The sequence below is a fragment of the Protobothrops mucrosquamatus genome, unplaced genomic scaffold (assembly GCF_001527695.2).
Source record: "Protobothrops mucrosquamatus isolate PMUCROS unplaced genomic scaffold, P.Mucros_1.0 scaffold204, whole genome shotgun sequence".
Taxonomy (NCBI): Eukaryota; Metazoa; Chordata; class Lepidosauria; order Squamata; family Viperidae; genus Protobothrops; species Protobothrops mucrosquamatus.
In genome coordinates, this window is record NW_015386559.1 from 720,288 (window position 1) to 743,141 (window position 22,854).

General features: G+C 39.5%; 2 protein-coding genes across 4 annotated transcripts in view; one reads left to right on the forward strand and one right to left on the reverse strand.

The window, feature by feature from the left end:
* Window positions 1-452: 452 nt before the first annotated feature.
* On the forward strand, window positions 453-12,018 carry SPATA4 (spermatogenesis associated 4). 3 transcript variants are annotated; one of them, XM_015813937.1, is made up of 7 exons: window positions 453-589; window positions 2,011-2,174; window positions 3,984-4,113; window positions 4,479-4,597; window positions 4,917-5,137; window positions 6,413-6,529; window positions 11,615-12,018. In XM_015813937.1, exons 2-7 carry the CDS (start codon window positions 2,074-2,076, stop codon window positions 11,791-11,793), a joined length of 867 nt encoding a protein of 288 aa, XP_015669423.1. In that variant the 5' UTR covers window positions 453-589; window positions 2,011-2,073; the 3' UTR covers window positions 11,794-12,018. The 3 variants fall into 3 exon arrangements, with proteins under 3 accessions (XP_015669423.1, XP_015669424.1, XP_015669425.1); XM_015813938.1 differs by having other exon boundaries at window positions 453-533; XM_015813939.1 differs by lacking the exon at window positions 453-589 and adding an exon at window positions 3,148-3,260 and having other exon boundaries at window positions 2,053-2,174.
* Window positions 12,019-16,926: 4,908 nt separating this feature from the next.
* WDR17 (WD repeat domain 17) overlaps window positions 16,927-22,854 on the reverse strand; it is an 80,569-nt gene continuing 74,641 nt past the window's right edge. The window contains exons 27-30 of the mRNA XM_015813940.1: window positions 19,290-19,391; window positions 18,589-18,687; window positions 18,279-18,462; window positions 16,927-17,046 (exon numbers count right to left, since the gene is read on the reverse strand). Of these exons, the coding sequence (XP_015669426.1) occupies window positions 16,927-17,046; window positions 18,279-18,462; window positions 18,589-18,687; window positions 19,290-19,391 (505 nt within the window). The remainder of the gene's footprint in view (window positions 17,047-18,278; window positions 18,463-18,588; window positions 18,688-19,289; window positions 19,392-22,854) is intronic.

Below are 22,854 nucleotides of genomic sequence, written 5' to 3' on the forward strand. Positions count from 1 at the left end.
TGTATTTCGCTTTTTTGTATTACAAGATAATGCAGAAACGGAATTTGAACTGACTGTACAACTATCAAATTGACTGGGAACAGATTATTCCTACATATACAAAAGGAGGGGAACAAGAGCATCTGCAGATCAAGAAAACGGGACGAGCCAGCCAACCCCGCCGACTCGGAGTTGGAAAGAGACAAAAAGAAACACGTGACACCGAGAGAAGATAAATGACAAGTGACCGGGAAGTTTGTCTGTGTTAAGCGGTGCGGGTGGGTGGGTGTATTGGTTGGTTTAATTATGCACTACTGGCAATCGACCTCCTGATTTAGTACAACATGACACCTAAAACTAACCCACTACCCGCAAAAAAGATGCCTGCGGCTAAAAGCGTTGACAGCTCGTACTTGTTCAGTCGCTGAAACGCATGCGCATTTGGGCTGCTGACATTTTCGCGTCGGTGGGTCTGTTGCTCGAAAGGTTGCTCTGGTGATGGTTGTTATGGCGATCGAAGACGCGGCGATCGAGGACCCTGAGGCCCTTCTCAAGTAAGAGCCGGAATCGCGCGTGTGGATGGAAAGGATCATTGGAGACTAAGAATAAGGTAGTTCAGAAAAGGACACGAAAGGAAGAAGCGGCTGAATCGGGTGGATGGTGTGGAGGGCAAAGTTGAATTTTGCTTTCAGGGAAGCCAATTTCAAATGCATTCATAATCCAGCTCAAATCCTGGGATGGACGTGATTTACCATTGTCCTTTTCTGGGTTATTTTTTTCGACGGTCTAGAGTCTAGACTCTAGCCTAATCTACAGCCCTAGGATTTACAAGTGATAAATAGATCTTAGCCTAGCAAGTTTTGGGGGTTCAACAAAGGTCTATTAAGCTTTGGCATGCATTACTGGGCTTTTGGGACAATGTTACAAACTTTGAATGGATGTGATAACTCTAGACGTTGTTGGGAGTGATTTGAAAGGAATGATAACAATAGAGTACATAATAATAGACCAGGTAATTTAAAGGTGAAAGGCACTTGACTCCCTAGCTGTCTAAAGAGCTGAAAATATTCAGTGATATTGTAATCAGAAACCAGCATTTGATAAAGGAAGACCTTGCAGAATTGGCTAGCAGCTCCCTTTTTCTATTGTGATCTAATTCGTATTTGCAAATTGCTGGATTCATTGCTACAGCTATTTCCACCTGTTGGAGGGAATCTCCAAATTAAATATAGACATTGGTTTATAAAATAGAAAAGGGAGTAAAATTTCTCAGCTCTCAATTTTAGACAGAATGAACGAACCTGTAACTGCTAAATAAAAAATGTTTGTCATATTTATTCTTTCTCATTCTCCTACCTCAAAGCATTCTTTCTTCTATTATTTTTCTCTATTTTTTCTTTTTATTGTACATAAGTTAGCAAGGTTATTTGTAAGGCTCCTTTTATCCTTCAGAACATTCACCTCATTTTATCTTTGTTTTTGCTAAGCAAATGGACACATATCCAAACAAAGCCCTGTGCTGCAGCCACTCACCATTTTTATTTTGGAATGACTATGAGCTCTGAATATCTGTATAAGAAGGAAAGAAGAAAAAATTATAATTGCACACCAGTTTAGTCTTATTTTTACAGCATGTCAATTTTTCTTATGATTTTCTAAAAAATAATAATAAAGAGGTCTAGTGGGTACCAAGAAAGTATTTCTAATCACACCAGAAATGGCTGACTGGTCCTATCCATGGTTCTGTAGTAATCATCAGGTATATTGGAATTGTAATTCTCAGAATCACTATAATGTAATTGGTAGTGCCAATTAAATAGTACTTTCTTTACATATTTGCTGAGGAAGATATAATTTCATATACAGGACAATATTTAAATAAAAAACCTTGGGAATTAATGCTGCCCAATTTATGGAGAGTTTATAGCTTATATGAGTTTTTAACTAATGTGACAAAATTGGATTGATAAGAGAGTAGGTGGCGGTAATGGTGTCTTAATTCTTGTGGTGTTTTAATGTAAAATCTGACAGGTGAGAAATTGGGAAAGATATAAGACCATAAGAAGTTCTCAGTTTAGAAGAATTCTCATCTTCATGTCATACTCCAAATGTCCAGGGCGTACTGGATTGCCCCTGACAGTACTGCGATGGCTTCAGAGTCTCGACCTCACTTTTTCACCAAGGAACTTCCGTAGGTAAGACAAATAATTCAAGAAGACGATTGGTATTATTTCTTTTCCTCTTGAAGGCTTTCCTTGTTCTTGATCAGATGGCCAAAGATCTGATGGTATTTGACAGATTCTGTAGAAATAGAAAATATATTTTAAATGCAAGTGTTTTTTTTTAAAAAAAATCCAAAATGGCTTACAGAGTTGTTTGTTAGAAATAGCCAATTTCAACAAAATACACATTTGCTACATAGTTGTGCTCTGACTCCAATATATTTTCTATTTTTCACAAAGAATCTCATAACCTTATAGCTTGCATACAATGTCATTGTATGCATGAACCATAGTTGAGTTTTTGTTTGTTTACTTGGAAATTTATTTAGCTAATTATCAAATCTCTACAATTTGGCTATTTAAAAAAGCAGCTTTTCTTTAAAATGTGTGACTTAAGACCTGAGACTTGTTATGTTTGAAGGCAATTTGTATATTTATTGAAACCATTGTATATTTATTGAAAAACTGACCCCAGAATGAATTTCAGGAAGCTAAGCAGTGGCAATTAGAGATGATATAAATATTAAATGCAACTATACAAGAAAGGAAGGTTAAAAAAACAAAGGCAATATTTACTAGTGGTGAATTCATTCAGTCTGCAGTCTTGATATTGACTCTTAATGATAAAGTTAATTATTGCAAAGCTTGGCCTAATTTTTTTAGCTTTTCTACATCTTTTTCTTTTGATTTTTTGTATTACCTTGCCTGATGTAGAATCCTCGAGTTATTGAATGTTTGCAGAGTTTTAAAAAGTTTAGGTTGATCCTCAATAAAGGTATTGACCAAGTATTGACTTGAGATTCTTTTTTGCTTATAGACCAGTGTAACTACTTTTACTTTTTATGTTCTCATTGGAATCATACCTGTAGGGAAAGTCAAGCCAGGTCCATTTGATTTACTTGAACGTATTTATCCATTTTATCATTCTTTCATTTCCTTACAATAGATTTCTTTCCTTCAAATTAAACCCTGTATCTGTATTGAACTGATTCCAGACGAATGCAGGTCTAAACTCTAAAGACAAAGGGTGAACATTCAGGAGACACAGAAAAGGCTCAGGTAATGAGCCAATTGGTCAGCTCCTATTTGTAAGCAATGGATCAAAACTCAAGTTGATCTGGGGGGAAAATGGACCTTGCACTTGTGAGAAAATAGTAGGAAGGAAAAAATGGGAATTGGTTATATCATATGAATATTATCATTCAATTCTTGTTTTTTGATCCTTTTTCAGGAAGGGAAATTTGAATTTGATGTTGCATAACAAAATTGTTTTATTTATCTGAGATATGAGGACAACAATGGGGAAGGATTTTTATTAGGGCTTTTTCTAAAAGGAAGTATTTTGTTGTTGTTCAGTCCCTAAGTCATGTCCGACTCTTTGTGACCCCACAGACCACAGCATGCCAGGCCTCCCTGTCCTCCACTGTCTCCCCGAGTCTCCCCAAACTCACGCCCGCTGTGTTGATGAATCTATCTAACCATTCATCCTCTACTATCCTCTTCTCCTCTTGTCTTCAATCTTTCCCAACATCAGGGTTTTTTCCGAAGACTCCTCTCTTCTCATTTGGTGGTTAAAGTATTTGAGCTTCAGCTCCAGTATCTGTCCTTTCAAAGAATAGTCAAGGTTGATTTTCTTTAGGAAAAGGAAGTATAACTAAGTATAAAAATCTAACAAGTCACAAAAACAACACCATCCTTCTTAAGTAAGAATCTAGGGAATGACATAATTAAATTAAGACAAATCCTATAAAAGCTAATCTTTCATTCAATTTTTTAATTTAGGGATTTTTCAAATGGCTACCTTATCGCCGAAATATTCTCTCGGTACTTCCCAGAAGACATTCATATGCATTCCTTTGTAAATGGAACCTCCCTAAGTATCAAACTTAGTAATTGGGCACTGCTTGGAAAGGTAAATAATAAATGCAATTATGAATCTTCTATAAATTTTAATGCATTTTAAAAGTTACAATAAAATGAGGGCTTGCTTCTTATTTAAACTATTGCCAATTCATCAATATACAGTCAATAGTCAAATAATTTATGCTATTTTTCAAGTGGAATATAGAAATGGTATTTATAGTGACTCCAGGGAAATATTACATATTTATATTTTTAATAGTTGTGTCTTTCCAGTTCTGTTATTTAGATATTATGTCAGGCCTCATTGTCTACACTGATGACAATTGTTGCATTACATAAAGTAAGCTGTTTATCCCTTTATGATAAATAACTGACAATAAGAAAATGAATTCCTTATTTTCCTCTTTGTTAAAGTTTTTTACAAAAAGAAACCTGAAGCCTCCACGAGAGCTAATTGATGGGACAATTCATTGCAAACTAGGAGCTGCAGAAATATTTGTAGAAGATATTTATACAATGCTGACAAACAGTTGGTATGTTTCTTCAGTACTATATTTGAAAGTTGTATGTTAATATCTAAATGTTAATATTAAATAACACAGAAGACAAGACAATTCCTTCCTTTAGGCTCACAATCCACTATTATAATTTTTCTCAGGACAAAATTAAATTAGATGGAAAGAAAAAAAACACAAATAAATGTAGTCATTGATTTGTGAATATATAGAAATTCAAGTTAATTTGAGAAAGTTTCAGTTTAAGAATATACATAGAAGCACACAGGTAGCTTAGCATTGTTTTATTCCTTAATTAGTGAAAGAAACTGGATTATGCTTTCTTTTTCTCTTGTAGTATAAAACATATTCAAGATGAAGAGATTGATTTTACTGATCGTATTTACCAGGACAACTTACCACTGGTTGCTAGATCAACTGCTTCAAGGGCTATTAAAAACAATATCACTATGACAGAAATAATGGCAGAACCTGATATTTATAAAAACAAACAGAAAATAAATGCCATCCTTGATATACATAGGCAGCGAAGGTTAATGGAGAGGGAACAACATCCATGTAAGTATTTTTCTCAGAACATCTTTCTGAATAATATAAGGATATTTCCCTGTCTGTGTAACTTAATAACTACACTTTTCAATCTCACCTTGAAAGGACTTTCCATGGTTTGTACTTTATCCAGAATCAATCTGATAAGACCTCAAAAAGAGAGGTACAGGGCTACCTGCTGGCAGGAGAACTAGTTTGCTTTTCATCTATATACTACTAAAACTCTTGTGTCTGTTTGAAACTTTGTAAACTTCAATTCTGTGAAATGATACATAATAAGGCAAAATGTTTTCAAGAAAAGTAGCTCAAATAGGCTAGCTTACAGAACTCTGGGACCCAATTTTCTTGAGGGAATAAAATTTGGGATATTTTTGCTGCTTCAGCTCTGCCACCGTGCTGCTGTAGTTGGCTGTGGGCACATGATCCCCATTTTGAGTATTTCCTGATGGCTTTCCACAAGTCGGTGGAGCATTGTTGATGCTCCTTGCCATTTTCCAATTAGCAAAATTTTTCCTTATGGGAAGATTGCATGTAAAAAGTCAATAGAGAAATGATGCACACACTGCCAGTCTCTCTGAGCCTGTACCACACTGGCCACTCATGCGCTGCCTTGCTCCCAATCTTACCTGGCAACAGCCACTTACCAGCCTCCTGGCAAGGGAAGGGAGGGAGGAACTGGAAGGAAGTTTTCCAATGTTCCTTGCCAGCTACCCACAAAGAAAATCAATGGGGGGGTTGGAAGTCACTCCTGCTGATTTTTTTGCCCATCTGTGATTATTTTGTTTTTCAGTTTAGATAATGAATTATTTCTGAAACCATGGCACAACAGGGCACGGGTTTTTTAGTTTGTTACTTTTGTTTTGAGAAGGTTCACCTTTGTAATGGAAAATATTTAATATTGATTAGTTGAATATTTATCTGCATTGTTAGATTGCTTTCTATCTTTTTTTAGTCTCTATTAGTCTTTTTTATTAGTTTTTATCTGTTTTAACTGTTTGATTGTTTTGCAATTAATGTTGTTTTCTATCTTAAAGCAGTAAAAAGAGCAGATTATAACTAAATATAGTCATCGTGTATATACTGTAGACTTGCTTTACTTTAAAATTTGAATTGATTTATGATAAGAGTTCTCAGAATATCAATGTCTGCATAATCTCAAGCTATATCCTTTTTAATTGTCTGTTTAATGAAACATTTTCTTTAATAATCACAAATAGAATTTAATTTAATAAAGCTGGCATATAACATACTTGTTGCTTAAGATAAATGACTGTTGATTTATAGCACGGTTTGGTATTAAACCAGCACTAGGAGAACTTGGCATTGATCACTCTTCTATTTTGGCTCGTTCGTTCGGTACAACTAATCTTCCAAAGGAAAAATCTGTTCCTTTGCCAAATAGTAAGTATTCTTTTTCTGATTTGAAAGTCAAAGGTTACAGTTCTATTCAATGTGCTAGATAAATTTTAAAAATACTTGTTTAGAAATAAGTTATATTGAAATAGTTGTGACTGAATATTCATGGCTTGATTCAAGCATATGTCTTTTTTCCTTTCAGGCATTTAACCAAATTGTAACTTCTGTTAACAGTGTAACAAAACCTTGGACAGTATATACTCCACTTTAGTTTTTTGGTATAATTCATCTCCCCATTTCTTAATTCTGTCTTTCCCTCTCTGTACCAGTTTCTTATTTATCTACCTTTGTTCATTCTATACTTATCATGCCCTTTTTCCCCTTTCTAGAATGTTTATTTTCCTACCAACTGTGCCATATTCTTCTTTCATATTTTTATTTAATTTACAATTAGTTGCTTTTCATCTTTTTTTTGTCTCTGATAGCCATTTAGAAAATGTCTAGGCATTTATTTCCCCTATATTGTCTCTTCTGAGCCTTTTTCTTGGGGCAATATTGAAAACCGAGGAAAATAATGAGTTCCTCTACTGTCTGTATGTTATTCATCCTCTGTTGACATCAAAGTAGGCGCTGTTATTTGGACATAATGGCTGTTATTGCCAAAAGCATCTGCAACCTCTTTGTGTTCATCCCTTACTTCTCTGGGTAGCACAAGAAAGAGAAAAATACAGTTGCCCCTTTCATAATGTTAGAATTGTCTTCTGAATATCATTTCAGGCAGCCCCACAGGTTCAGCCTATTTGTTTCATGTCAGGAGATATAAGCAGGAGATGAAGCAATTACTGCTTTCTCTTGCACATTGCCCCTTGTGCATTCTAATGAAACATAAAAAGGGTTAGTTCCACTAGACGTATCATACCCATTGAAGGATAGTTTCAGGCAAGTAAGAGGAAGAAGTAATTGCTTTATCAGTGTGAGTTGTGGATATAAATTAGCAGGCAGATCTTGTGTTCACTTGAACTAGGCCACGGGTCGGCAACCCGCGGCTCCGGAGCCACATGCGGCTCTTTGAGCCCTCTCCTGCGGCTCTGGAGCCTCCTCCTCCCCCTCCCCCTCCCCCTTCTTCCTCCTGCCCCCCCCAGGCCTCACTCCCAGCTGGGCCGGCGGGGGCATTGCTCCCTGGGCCGTCCCTAGGCCGCCGAGCCAACTATGCGTCTCCCCAGGCCGGGCCGGGCGGCAGTCCCGGCTAGGGCGGCAGCAGGAGGGCATTGCTTCCTGGACCGTCCCTGGGCAGCTGAGCCAGCCACGCATCTCCGCGGGCCGGGTTCAGCAGCAGTCCCAGCTGGGGCGGCGGCGGCATCGCTCCCTGGGCTGTCTCTGGGCCGCCAGGCCAACTATGCATCTCCCCAGGCCGGGCCGGGCGGCAGTCCCGGCTGGAGTGGTGGCAGGAGGGCATTGCTTCCTGGGCCGTTCCCGGGCAGCTGAGCCGGTCACGCATCTCCACGGGCCGGGTTGAGCAGCAGTCCTGGCTGGGGCCGTGGCAGCAGCGACAGGGGCATCGCTTCCTGGGCCGTCCCCAGGTCGCCAAGCCGGCCACGCGTCTCCCCGGGCTGGGCTGGGGACATCGCTTCCAGGGCCGTTCCTGGGCCGTTCCCCGGGCAGCAGACGGCCATGCATCTCCGTGGGCCGGGCCGTGCAGCAGTCCTGGCTGGGGCGGCGGCGGCGGGGGCATCGCTCCCTGGGCCGTCCCCAGGCCGGCGAGCCGGCTACGCATCTCCCCAGGCCGGGCTGGGTGGCAGGGGGGCATTGCTTCCTGCACCGTCCCCGGGCCGCTCCCCGGGCAGCCAACCCAGCCATATGTCTCCCCGAGCCGGGCCGGGCGGCAGCAGGGAGGCATCGCTTCCTGGGCCATCCCCGGGCTGTTCCCTAGGCAGCCGAGCTCGCCACGCATTTTCCCGGGCCAGTCCGTGGTGTCCCGGGTGCCTTTCAGCGCCTTCTACTGCCTCCTGCTCCCTTCCCCTCCCTGCCCCTTCGGCGCTGTCTGCCTTTCGTTCTCTCTCTCTCTCTCCTCATCTGGAGAGAGGGGGGGCAGAGGAAAGAGAGAGAAAGAGAGGGTGACTTGTTCGGGCGAAGAACCGGTGGGGGGGGCAAGGCAAGGTAAGTCAAAAGCACTTCGTGCTAGCATCTCCCGAACCCTTGTTATCCCTGCCACAGACTCGGCTCATCCACCCTCACTCTCTCCTCTTCTCTCTCTACGGACGAGGCTGCTCGCTTCAAATGGTTGGCTATCGAGGCCCGGGAGCCAGGCAGGCGGACAAGTCTCGACCGCAGCATTTTCTTGCTGTTGTTTTGCGTACGCGCGGTGCTGGCTAGGAACAGAGGCAAGCAAGCTCTATGGTTGGAAGTCCCTGCAGCTTGGGAGCCAGGATCTTCCCCCTCTCAGTCCCAAATCCCAAGCAGGATTCACAACATTGGGATTGGAAGTGAACTGCAAGGAGATGGTCTGTCTCTCTTCCTCCCCTCCTCCCTTCCGTGCCGGCTACTGAGGCTCCCTGCTGGGCGCAGTCGGCCTGAAGCGGAGGAGGGTCAGGGGCCTTTCAAAGCGTGACATTGCAACGGAGGGGAGAGCCTTTCAGGAGGGTGCGGATGAACTGTAGCTCTCCAGATATTGCTAACATACAGCGTTTGCCATCCCGGCAGCAGGATCGATGAGAGGTGCTGGGATTTCTCTTTGTCAGAATGTGGTGAATCCACATTGCCCATCTCTAAGGGAGGAAGTTAAACGATTTGGTAGGTGAACTGGTTCTATTAGTAAAGGGGGGGGAGCTGAAGAGAAAAAGAGAGGGAGAGAGAGAGGAAAGAGAGAAAGAGGAAAGAGAAAGAGAGAGGAAAGAGAAAGAGAGAGGAAAGAAAGAGAAAGAGAGGAAAGGAAGAAAGAGAAAAGAAAGGGAGAGGAAAGATAAAGAGGGAGAGGGGGAGAGAGAGGAAAGAGAGGAAAGAAAGGAAAGGAAAGAAAGGGAGAAAATGGAAAGAAAGGAAAGAAAGAAAGGGAGAAAGAGAAAAGAGATGAAAAAGGGGGAGGGAGAGGGGGAGAGAGGAAAGAAAGAGAAAGGAGAAAGAGGAAAGAAGTAGAAAGAGAGGAAAGAAAGAGGAAAGAGAAAGGACAGAAAGAGAGAAAGAGGGAGAAAGAGAAAAGAGAAAGGGCGAGGAAAGAAAGGGAGAGGGAGAGGGGGAGAGAGAGGAAAGAAAGGAAAGAGGAAAGAAAGAGAAAAGAGAAAGGGAGAGGAAAGAAAGGGGGAGAGGAAGAGAGGAAAGAAAGAGAAAGGAGAAAGAGGAAAGAAAGGGAGAAAGGAAAGAGAAAGAAAGAAAGAGGGAGAAAGAAAAGAAAGGGAGAGGAAAGAGGGAGGGGGGGAGGGGAAAGAAAGGAAAGGAAAAAAGGAAAGAAAGAGAAAGAGGGAGAAAGAGAAAACAAAGAGATGAAAGAAAGGGGGAGGGAGAGGGAGAGGAAAGAAAGAGAAAGGAGAAAGGAAAGAGAAAGGAAAGAAAGTGAGAAAGAGGGAGAAAGAGAAAAGAGAAAGGGAGAGGGAGGGGGGAGAGGAAAGAAAGAGGAAAGGAAAGTAAAAGAAAGGGAGAAACAGAAAAGAGAAAGGGAGATGAAAGAAAGGGGGAGGGAGAAGGGGAGAGAGGAAAGAAAGAAAGAAGGAGAAAAAGGAAAGAAGGAGAAAGGAAAGAGAAAGAGGAGAGAAAGGGAGAAAGAGAAAAGAGAAAGGGAGAGGAAAGAGAAAGGGAGAGGGGGAGAGAGGAAAGAAAAAGGAAAGGAAAGAAAGAAAGGGAGAAAGGAAAGGGGGAAAGAGTAAAGAGAAAGAGGAAGGGAGAAAGGAAGAAAGAGGAAAGAGAAAGGGAGGGAGAGGAAAGAGGGAGAGGAAAGAAAGAGAGAGGAAAGAGGGAGAGGAAAGAGGGAGAGAAAAGAGAGAAAGGGGGAAGCACAAGTGCCTCTCTCTCTCTCTCTCTCTCTCTCTCACACACACACACACACACACAGAGAGAGAGAGAGAGAGAGAGAGAGAGAGAGAGAGAGAGAGAGAGAGAGAGAGAGTGGGGGAAGAAGACAGGAAGACCAAGAGCAGAAAGAGGGAGGGGGGGGGGGAGAGGGAGGGAGGGAGGGACAGAGAGAGAGAGAGAGACCCTTTTGACATCTAAAATGAAGATAACACTGCAAATATCCTTTTATATATATATATATATAATAAAGGTAAAAAAGGATATATGCAGTGTTATCTTCATTTTAGATATCCAAAGGGTTTTGCGGCTCCCTGTGTTTTGTTTTCGGTGGGAAATGGGTCCAAGTGGCTCTTTGAGTTTTTTGGGTTGCCTACCCCTGAACTAGGCAACTGCTCCATGCCAGTTTCATACGATGGAGAGGGAAGAGCAGCTAGTGCTTATTCTTGCCTGTAGATTTATTCATTCTCGGACACCAGCAATTGATAGTAAATGGCATCATGGGAAATTGGAGAAGAGATTCCTATGGAATTTCTGAGTAAATATTCATTCCCTTTCCTCCTTTACTGCACGTCAAGGGAAATAGAACTCCTATTTGCTTCTTGTTCTCTGATCTTCTCCTAATTAATGCTTAATATCAATTATCATTATGTATAGTATGGTAGGTTGCACTACTCACTTCTTAGATCAAATTGTTTGCCCTTCTTACGAGCAATTGAATTATTACGACTGATTAGTAACCAGTAGCAATCTTGGTTGAAATGGAAGCTAGTTTTTTGAGTTTTTTTATTAATATTTTACTGCATTTTATATTCTCTCCTACTAATGTTCTTAGAGTGAAATGTACCTGAATGTATTTATTAAAATTATGTCCTACATCTTCATTTTTTAATAATATTTAGCATATTACAATGAGCCAAATTTGAGTTTACATGGATTGAGTTGAAAATAACTGGAAACTGATATATTGCTGAAAATTTGTGCCTTATTTAATTTTATAAAATATTTACAGGTAGAGGAATCTTAACTATTTTAATAACTCACATTTCTAAAAAATGTTTTAGAAGCTAAAACAATTTTTATATGTTATAAATGAATTGTGTGCTTGACAATTTTTTATCACTCTCTTAGGTATAGCATCCACACAAATCAGAGGCAAAACAGATGTTCATTTCAAAACTATTCAAGTGAAACAAGCTAAGAAATTCCCATTTGATGTGAACATGAATACTGAAGCTTCAGATACACATTTTAAAGAACTACAGAGAAGAAATTCAGAAATACAAAATAAGATTTATAATCAAATTTGAGTCCTATATTGAGGAACATGAGCCTTACAGATAAGCCAGTAAAGAAATAATACTGACATCAAAGACCTATTGCTAACATGATATTTGCAAAGGCATAAGAAAGTGCAATAAAATCAGATCATTTTATCCATTCTATTACTGGAAGTTTACCTCCTTGTCATGCTGTAATGTAAATTTTTATTATACCAGTAATGCAGAACCTAGAATTCTTAGTCAATATAATTTTAATAAAATGGATCAGCTCCAGTCTCATTGTTAAGTGTTTTCTTAATTGTTTATAAACAATGTAAAATATTCAATATAGCTAAACATATATTTTTGAGGACACTTATAAATTGATGGAAATCAGTGGATCATAATGTTAAAATATTTCAACTTCTCATCAACCAAGGAAGCTTCTTAGAATGTATCTGTCAGAACTTTATTTATTTATGATATTTATTACTATTATTATCCTTCATCTATTGTAGAAAAGGAATCTTCACAGCTCCATTTCCTACAGTAGAGGATATCTGAAAACTGGGCATAATCAAAATGTTCTCTAAATCTAGGAGAGTAAGCAAATATAATTCTTGAAGAACTTAAATCCTAATACAAGACCTGCTACATTTTGATTATGAGATCATAGAAATCTTATGATTTACTTCATATAATACACATAATCGTATTATAATTCCTCCAAATCAAAAGACTGAAATGAGAAAACTTGTTAAACAATTAGAGGCAAATTTACACATGCATTAACAAAAACCCTGTGTTTCTTGTTAATGCATGTGTAAATTTGCAAGGAAACTGTCCACTTCATAATTTAATATAGAACTGTGGGCTGTCAGTTCAAATCTGTTCATCAGGAAAAAGAATGCTCATATTTTCTGCCTACTATTCAGTTTCTAAATGCTCTGAAACACTTTTAAAAGTCTTGGGAAGAAAGAAAAAAAGGGGGAAGAAAATTAATCCCAAATCTGAAACATATACATTTAATAATCTTATATGTATACTGATTTATTGCTAAAAAATATAAGAACAAGTGGTAGCTAATTCCATTTCAGGGATTGTTGTAAATCGTTCAGATCTACTTATTAAAACAAGAGAACTCCAGTTTACAGGATATCGTTTCTCCACAGAATAACTGGTATAATAATGATGATTCATTATAAGATCTTACTATCATTTAAATTATTTTTTTCCTTCATGCTATAAGAAAATGTTTATTGTTTGGGAGAGGTGGGGGATCCTCTAGAACCATGTAAAAATAACTTTTGGATCTCAGGCCTTTCATAAATAGAAGTAGCTCTTTCCTTGCCAGACAAGATACAAATATATACCAGAATCAACTAATACAATCAATCAATAAATAATACTTTATTTATTAATTTTAATTCTGCCATTATTATTTTATAAGTAATTCAAGGCAGTGAACATACATAACAGTCCTTCCTCCTAGTTTCCTCACAATAATTCTGTGAGGTGGGTTGGGCTGAGAGTGAGTGACTGGCCTAAAGTCACTCAGCTGGTTTTCATACCTAAGACAGGACTAGAACTCGCATCTCCTGGTTTCTAGGCCAGCACCTGAACCACTACATCAAACTGGTTATCTGTATATAAAACAGAATATCATACTTTACAAAATGTTAAGGAACTAAGTTGAAAAAAGTAAAATTACAAACTATAGATTTATTCTTCTAATATTATGCTTTTAATGGTCCCTTTATCTTAGCTAAAACTAGAAATACAATGAAACTAACTGTTTTCTGGAGATTAGTCTTAAATTCCTACAAAGGAAATTCTAGAACAAAAGGACAAACAAATCAAAGGTAGAAAAAAATATGTAGATAACAAGAAGCAGGGTTTGCTGAATGAAAAGTTTAATGATCTGAAAACATAACAAAACAAAATAACCATTGCATATCATTACTGTAATACATCTTTCTAGGGAATGCTCATGAAAGTCAAAGCTTTCTCTGTGTTCAATACAGAATCTGAAAAGAAAAACATCCAATATGCAAAAAAGCACATTTATCTACTTGCTGTTAAATGTCTTTCAGTATTCAATTTCAGGAAGGAGCTTCACACACATCCACTATGGAAAAGCAACTGATCTTAGCAGAGATTGTGTTTCACCTTCACAGCCAGAATGCTTTTGGTAAGCTGCACACTGATTCCCAATATCCTGATCATACAGGAAATGTAGAAGTTGTACCTAAATAAGAGGTAGTGGTAATAACCTGAAACTTGATTATATATGTTCAGAAAAAAAGACTTTTATTTAAAACAAACCTAATTTATTTATATGTTGGAACTTTAAATGCCATGTTTGCAAACACTAAAATGAAAAGAATTAATTCGTGGTAAATTTACACAGCGCATTTTGGTACAATCAATAGTTTATTTAAAAGAGATCTATTGGAAAATAAATTTTAGAAATATGCTTAATCATTTAAAATAAAGGATGTCAAATGCAAATCCAAATATTCAAAATATATTTTAAAAACATTCTTATGCTGAGTATGAGCTAAGTATTCCAAAATACCTGCTAACCAATTTACTATACAACTATTAGATTTACACACATTATTAATTTATTATAAATATGAAAACACAATCCATCACGTATCACAGCTGCAAAATTTCTACTTGTTACAATGGATCTTTTTTCCAAGACAGCACTTGTTAGGCTATGTCCTTAATTTCCACTAGGAGGAGACAAATACACAAACTTTATTTAAAATATGTTTCCTCTAAGGCACGGGTCGGCAACACGCAGCTCCAGAGCTGCATGCGGCTCTTTCATCCGTCTCCTGCAGCTCCCTGTCCTCAGCCACCATGTGCAGTTTGAAAAAAAAAAAGTGGGACTAAAAAAGTTCAACCAATCAATTCAAACTTCTCACGAAGTTTGAATTGATTGGTTGAACTTCTTTAGTTTGTGGGACTACCTACAAACCTCTTTCCTTCTTTGGACTGCACGTGGTGGCAGCAGAGGAAGAGCCAGGATGATTGCTGGAATTGCATCCTCCGGAGGCAGAACCTGGGTAAGGAGCCACGAGTGGCCAGTCTCGGGGTGCCTCTTCCCTGCCTGACGGGTCTCCCCTCGCCCTGCTCCGCTGCCTGTTAGTCCAGGGGGGGTCGCCGGGGGTCTCGGTAGCTTCCCCTCTCCACCCGCGCCTTTTGGCTGTCTCGAAGGCAGCGGATCTCCGTGGCCTCTTTTGAGAGATTCCCCCGCAGCGCCTGCCCGGCCCTTTTCCCACCTGCTGCGTGGCGCCTCTGGGCCGTCCTCCCGCTGCCACTGCCGCCTCTGCCCGTCGTGCTGGGCGAAGCCGGAGAGGCAGCGGTGGCCGGGTAGCCACGCCCCTTCGCCATCCTCCCGCTATCGCCGCCGCCGGTCACACTGAGCGAGGCCGGAGAGGCGGCGGTGACCGGGCAGCCGCGCCCCTTTGCCATCCTCCCACTGCCGCAGCTATCGCTACTGCTGATCGCGAAAACTTGTTGATGCCCGGTTGGAGCATCGCACTGAACTGCTGCTGCATGAAGCTCGCCTGGCTGCCACGGGGCTCTCTGCCGCCCGGCCCCACCTCGACCCCATCGGTGGCGCCTACCTCAGCCGCTTTCGGGGAGCCACCGCCACCCTCAATGCTGCAGGAGGCCTTAGGCTGCGAGGGCGGTGGGTCCGGCGGCGGGTCGGGACCCCCCTCATCCCCATAGCGGCACTCCCCATTGCCAGTGCGGCCACCCATGGTGCACCCACGCTGCAGGGAGAGCAGCATCCCCTTGGCACCCTCCTCTTGCAATGGCAAAGTGGCCGAGGATGTGGCAAGGGCGGCAGCCGGGCCGGGGGTGGCGGGGACCCCAACGATGCTGCAGTGGCTGCCGCTGTGCCGCCACTGGAACCGCTGTCTCCTGTCCTGCTCCCCCTCCCTGCCCCTTTGGCGCCGTCTGCCTTTTGTTCTCTTTCTCTCTCCTCACCTGGAGAGAGAGAGAGAGAGAAAGAGAGAGGGAGAGAGAAAGAGAGAGAGAGGAAAGAGAAAGAGAGAGGAAAAAGAGAAAGAGAGGAAAGAGAGAAAGAGAGGAAAGAGAAAGTGGAAAAAGAAAGAGAAAGAGAGGAAAGAGAGAGGAAAGAGGGACAGAAAGAGGGAGGGAAAGAAAGAAAGGGAGAGGGAGAGGAAAGAAAAAGAGAGGAGGGGAGAGGAAAGAGAAAGGAAAGAGGGAATGGGAGAGAGAGGAAAGAGAGAGAAAGAGAGAAAGGAAAGAGGAAAGAGAGAGAGGAAAGAGAAGAGAAAGAAAAAGAGGGAGAGAAAGAGAGGGGGAGAGGAAAGTGAAAGAAAGAGAGGGGGAGAGGAAAGAGAAAAAGAGAGGAAAGAGAGAAAGAGGGAGAGGAAAGAGTGAGAGAGGAAAGAGAGAGGGAGAGGAAGAGGAAAGAGAAAAAGAGAGGAAAGAGAGAAAGAGAGAGGGAGAGGAATGAGAGAGGGAGAAAGAGGAAAGAGAGAAAGAGAGACAGACACACAGAGAGAGACCCTTTTGACATCTAAAATGAAGATAACACTGCATATATCCTTTTTTACCTTTATTTTATATATACAGTGCTTTTTTTGTAAAAAAAAAAAAAAGGTGCCGGAACTCACACATGTCATACAAGCCACCTTGCCTACCCTACAAGGTTGCATCCAAAAAAGGTGCCGGAACTCCGTTCTGGGCGTTCTATGAGAAAAAAAGCCCTGTACACACACACACACACACACACAATGTAAAAAAGGATATATGCAGTGTTATCTTCATTTTAGATATCAAAAGTGTTTTGAGGCCCCCAGCGTTTCGTTTTCGGTGGGAAACAGGTCCAATTGGCTCTTTGAGTGTTTTGGGTTGCCTACCCCTGCTCTAAGGAATAATTCAAAGCATAAATTGCTATTGCATGACCCAGCAATGTGTTTTACAAGAGTGTTCACAAATACCTAATTTTAATCTTCTAAAAGCACATGGCTGCCAATGATATATGAAATTCTCTTTGGGTTATCAATTTCAATATAAAAATTAAATTTATAATTCACAAAGTTCATAAAACTGTTCAAGAAAGTATCAACTTCAAATTGTTCCACTAATAAAATAAAAGCAACTATCATTATTAATAGAAAGATTTCTTTATCAGAATGGGTTGAGCCGTATTCCTGTCCCCAGTGGAGAGAAAGGATTCACTTTTGCCCACATCAATGCATCGCTGAGTGAAATTGTTGACTTTCCATCTTCAAGGAAAAATACAGGACCCTAAACAATAAGACATAAACAAATTATACTTTTTGTATTAAAATACATTAAAATAAGTATATATGCACTTACACTTACACGTTTAGAAGAAATAATCATTAAAGCAAAAAGGTTTAGATATTAAATAATTTATTGTTTATGCCTGGAGACATGATAATTTATGCTAACATATATAGCTTCCTTCTGTATTTATCATGCCTCAGAGTCTTGCTCCCATGAGCAGATTTTGAATGAACAAGTGAAGAAGGAAGGAAAGAAAGCCGAGCAAATTTCATGAACCTTTGTTCATAGAATTGAAATTCTGTGTTTTCATTGTAATGAAACAAGGGAACAAGATATTTGTTCCCTGAAATCAAGTAAGAGAGATATTACTGCACTTATTCCCTTAACAACAATCACCTTCAAATATAGAGTATTCCCCTTCTAGGATAATTTTTAACTTTTTCAAGAGAATCTTATAACAATTATCTGTAATGTTTGAAGCAGGTAGGTAATTGACAGAACTCATAGATTTAAGGGGAAATATTGCAATGGCAATGATAGAGAAGATGCATTTCTTAGGTCCCACATTTTTTAACAGATGGGACCTGAAGAAACAGGTAAAGCTTAATAGTTGTCAACTAGCAGCACCTTGAATTCCAATCAAGTCACGGATAAGCACTGCAATTCATACAGCAGAGATGTTACATGGGCATAATAGGGTACACATCTCACTGCTCATCCTATCATATTCTGGACCAACTATACCTCCCGAGTGGCCTCCAAGGAAGCTCTATGCAGAGCACATTGCAAGTGGTCCACATGCAAGGTGATTAAGGTGTGAGTGACTGAGTAAAACCTCCTAGGAAAAGGTAGAAATGCAAACAAGAGGTTTCCAGTCCACAACTGCCATCTGCTCCTCAAATAAATTAAAAAAATCCAAACTGCATATCAGATCTGTTTGAGGAAATATATTCCTGCCAAGAACCAAATGATTCATCCATGCACAGCCACTTAGTCTAGAGTTGTGTTTCAGCCTCTTCCTCATCTAGACCCAACTATCTCCAGACACTAAAATACTACTACTTTGGATACTATCCTTGCAAGGGATTCAAGAAACGTAAATTGGAATAATATTCTGGGGAAGCACCAGTGTGTAAGCAACTTTCCATTTGTATTACTATTGGATATAACCAGAAATACTGATACTTGCAAGTTCTTACAGAATGTAGTCCAGTTCTGTTATCCAATACCTGTATTTTTAATCCTGTCAAACAAGAGATATGAACATCTGAATGACTAGGAAAGTTAGATCCAGAAACATAATTTGTTCCTATGGTTACTTGAAGAGGCTCTTCTTTAATTCGTGATAGCATTGTTGTATAAATCTGTTGTTGCAATTCAGATGGCAGTATCTGTAGTAATTCATCAGAAGACCTATAAAATGTAGGCATGCTAGTATTTGTAAAAATAAACAGTAATTTTCACAACTGAAAATAGTATTCTAAAAATGCCATGCAATTTTTCTATACAAAGCAAAATGTCATAAATTCAAACACTTACTTGTTTAATGATTGGCTACAAGCTCTCCAAGCATCTAGTTCCTCAGAGAGTTGCTTTATTTTCAGGGGTACACATACTTCCCTTCTTTTTAAAAGCTGGCTGGAAAAAAATATAGAGTAACACAAGATAGTTCTGTATAGATTACACTCCATTCCATATGGATCAATATACATTTTATATGGATAGTGATCCATGGAGAGCAACATATAGTCTATATGGATTAATACCTATCATCGTCCAGACAGTTTAAATGTAAAATGTTTAGAACCTAAACTATGATGGTTTTTGCCAATTCTTCTCAACCGAGTGACCTCAGGCTGTTCCTGGGATAAAGAAATTCTGATACAACATATTGGAAAGTACAGAGTTGGAGAAGGTTTGTCTATGCTCTTGCTTCAATTTCTACCTAATGTAAAAGTGAGGGGTTTGATACCAATACAAATACAATTTAAAACAGCTGTGAACAACAATTGAACAAATGTCACTCTTGTAGTTAAACTGTATTTTCCATTAGGAAAACTAGATATATTTCAAGGGAATTTAGACATTGATCAAATACTAATGACAGTCACAAACTCTCCACAGAGATGTGAAAAATAAGGACATTCAGAATGACAGATTTTACGGGGGAAAAAGAAAAAGAAATACAACTCTCATAATTCCTAGAAAGACTTTCATTTAAGTTATTACAGAAGAATTACCTTGTATATTCATAAAGAGCTGGTACAATGCTGATATATTGTCTTCTAATAGCCAGTAAAGCCCCAATGTAGCCACTTAATATTAACAATTCATTTCTAAATCTGGGAAAAAAAATCATTATTTTTCCTAATTTGTATTGCATATGTCTTATGTCACATGTACATGTCTTATTCACATTAGAAATATAAGAGATGTGCAAAACATTTAAACAAGATCTTTTAAAAGCAGACAAATGAGCAAAAGCAAATATGCCATAAAAGGAAGTCATTATAAAAAAAAAGTTAAGCACATAGAAACAAATCTACTTAGATAGATAAATAACCTTATTGTCATTTGTGAGTACTGTGGGCACAACGGCACACATCAAAAATGAAATTTAGTTGCCCACTCTCAAAGTGAAACATATACATGACACACACCTAAACATACTATGTACAACAGATGTATAGACCCACACCTCTACATATACATAACAAATACATATTAAATACTGTCCATCTTGAATATATAACGGAAGGAGGAAGCTTGAGAGTTCACAAGTTTAATGCTGTATGGAATGAAACTGTGACTGAATCTGGATGTCCTGCTACAGATACCACGAAGCCTCCTCCCAGAAGGCAACAAGGAAAACAGGTCGTGAAGAGGATGTGTAGTGTCCCAGACAATCTTACGGACCCTGCTCAAGCAACGTTTCTGTGCTATGTCCTGGATGGGAGGGAGGAAACTGTCAACAAACTTTTTGGCCATCCTCACCATCTGCACCATCTTCCTGTCTGAAGCAGTGATGCTTCCAAACCAGATTGTGATGCTGTATGACAGGATGCTCTCAATTGTCCCCCTGTAGAAAGTGGTCAGGACAGGGGAAGGAAGATGTGCTTTTCTCATGCGACACAGAAAATGCAGGCGCTGCTGTGCCCGCTTCACCAGTTTCTCACTGTTGAGCGACCAAGCTAGCCTACTTGTTAGCTGCACACCCAGGAATTTGATGTTGGTAACCATCTCCACAGGTGAATCATTAATGCACAGAGAAGTGTGGCTGTGCCTTTTCTGAAATCGACAATGATCTCTTTGGTTTTTCTGGTATTTAAAACTAGGCTGTTTTCCTTACACCAGTTCACCAACCCCTCAACCTCCTTGCGGTAAGCTTCCACCTTGTCATCCTGAATAAGGCCCACTACTGTTGTATCATCTGCAAACTTCACAAAATGGTTGTTGGTGGTGATTAGAATATATTTTCTTCCATTGAAAAAGAACAACCCCAAACTAACCTATTTTTATGCTGCCTTAAGGACATCTTTTTAAATGCAGCTTTGACATTTTCATGTATTGGAGCTATTCTGAAATAATACCATTTCCTAATTTCTTAGAATAATGCTTTTAGTAATCTCTCATGCCTGGTACAACCAAAATTTAGTAAAGACAGTTCTCAAGGTTTGAGGACATAATTCAACATTATATTAACATCTTTATTATTTTGGGATTTCCCCATAAATCTACTTCTGTACGTTTCATGCTATTCCAAAAAGATAGCAATTGTCAAGTCCAGATCATATGATATGATATGATATGTGATATGATATATGATATAGAATAGAATAGAATTCTTTATTGACCAAGTGTGATTGGACACACAAGGAATTTGTCTCCGATGCATAAGCTCTCTGTACATACAAGTAATAGTGATAAATCATGATCATAAACAACATAAAAATACATTCATCATAAATCGTAAAATACAACAATTAGTGATAGTCATAGAATACTAGCTAAGCAAACATAAATCATACTAGGATACTAAAAACAATATAAATTGTAATATACAAGCAACAAAGTTATAGTCATAAGAAGATAAGGATAGGTAATAGGAAAAATGAGGAGAATCATAGTAATACAGATTTACTAAGTAGTTTGACAGTGTTGTAGGAATTAGTTAAACAAAGTGATGACATGGGGGGGAAAAACTGTCTTTATGTGAAGTTGTTCTGGTGTGCAATGCCCTGTAGCGTCATCTTGAGGGAAGAAGTTGAAACAGTTTATGTCCAGGATGTGAGGTGTCTGTAGATATTTTCACAACCCTCTTTCTGGCTCAGGCAATATACAGATCCTCAATGGAAGGCAGGCTGGTAGCAATTGTTTTTTCTGCAGTTCTAACTATTCGTTGAAGTCTATGTCTTTCTTGTTTGGTTGCAGATCCAAACCAGACAGTTATAGTGATACAAATGACAGATTCAATCATTCCTTTGTAGAACTGTATCAGCAGTTCCTTGGGCAGTCTGAGCTTTCTGAGTTGGTGCAGGAAGAACAATCTTTGCTGTGCTTTTTTGATGACATTTTTGATGTTAGGTGACCATTTTAAATCTTGAGATATTATAGAACCCAGAAACTTGAAGGTTTCTACTGTTGATACTGTGTTGTCTAGTATTGTAAGAGGTTGTACAATAGTAGGGTTTCTCCTAAAATCTACTATCATTTTTACAGTTTTTAGTGTTTTCAGTTCAAGATTGTTCTGGCTGCATCACAAGGCTAGTTGTTCAACCTCCTGTCTGTATCCAGATTCGTCATTGTCGCAAATGAGACCAATCACTGATGTATCATCTGCAAACTTCAGTACTTTAACAGAGGGATCTTTTGATATGCAGTCATTGGTATATATAGAGAAGTGGAGAGAGCACATAGCCCTGGGGAGGCCCCTGTACTAATTGTACAGGTATCTGATGTGATTTTGCCTAGCTTCACTTGCTGCTTCCTGTCTGTTAGAAAGCTCATGATCCACTTACAGGTGTGGTCAGGCACAGCTAGCTGATTTAGTTTAGTGAGAAAAATAGCTGGAATGATGGTACTGAATGCCAAGCTGAAATACAAAAAGGACCATTGCATAGGTCTTTGCACATTCAAGATATTGTAGGATGTAGTGCAGTGCCATATTAACAGCATCATCTGCTGATCTATTTGCTCGGTAGACAAATTGCAAGAGGTCTAACAGTAGATCCATGATGGTTTTCAGGTGGGCCAGCAAAACTTTTCAAAGGTTTTCATAACTATGGATGTCAGAGCAACTGGTCTGTAGTAGTTCAGCTCCTTGATGGAGGGTTTCTCCAGCACTGGGACGATAGTAGAGCATTTGAAGCAAGAAGGAACATAGCACATCTCTAGTGATTTATTAAAGAATGCGAGTGAAGATGGGGGCCAATTGGTCAGCACAAGCTTTCAAGCAAGGAGTTATCTTGTCTGGGCCTGGTGCTTTTCCAGGCCTTTGTCTGTGAAATAGACCTTGCACATCATTTTCTGTGATCACCAGAGGTGGGGGGCCCAAGGGGATGGAGTCAGTTGTAGGAGGTTTGGCTGTTGTTGGTGTATCTGAGATGGAGATAGGTGACAGTGGTTTCCTCTCAAACCTACAGTAAAACACATTCAGGTCATCTGCCAGTTGTCCATTTCCTTTAGCATGGAGAGGAGGTTTGCTGTAACCAGTGATATTTTTGATAATAATAATAATAATAATAATAATAATAATAATAATAATAATAATAATAATAATAATAATAATAATAATAATAATAATAA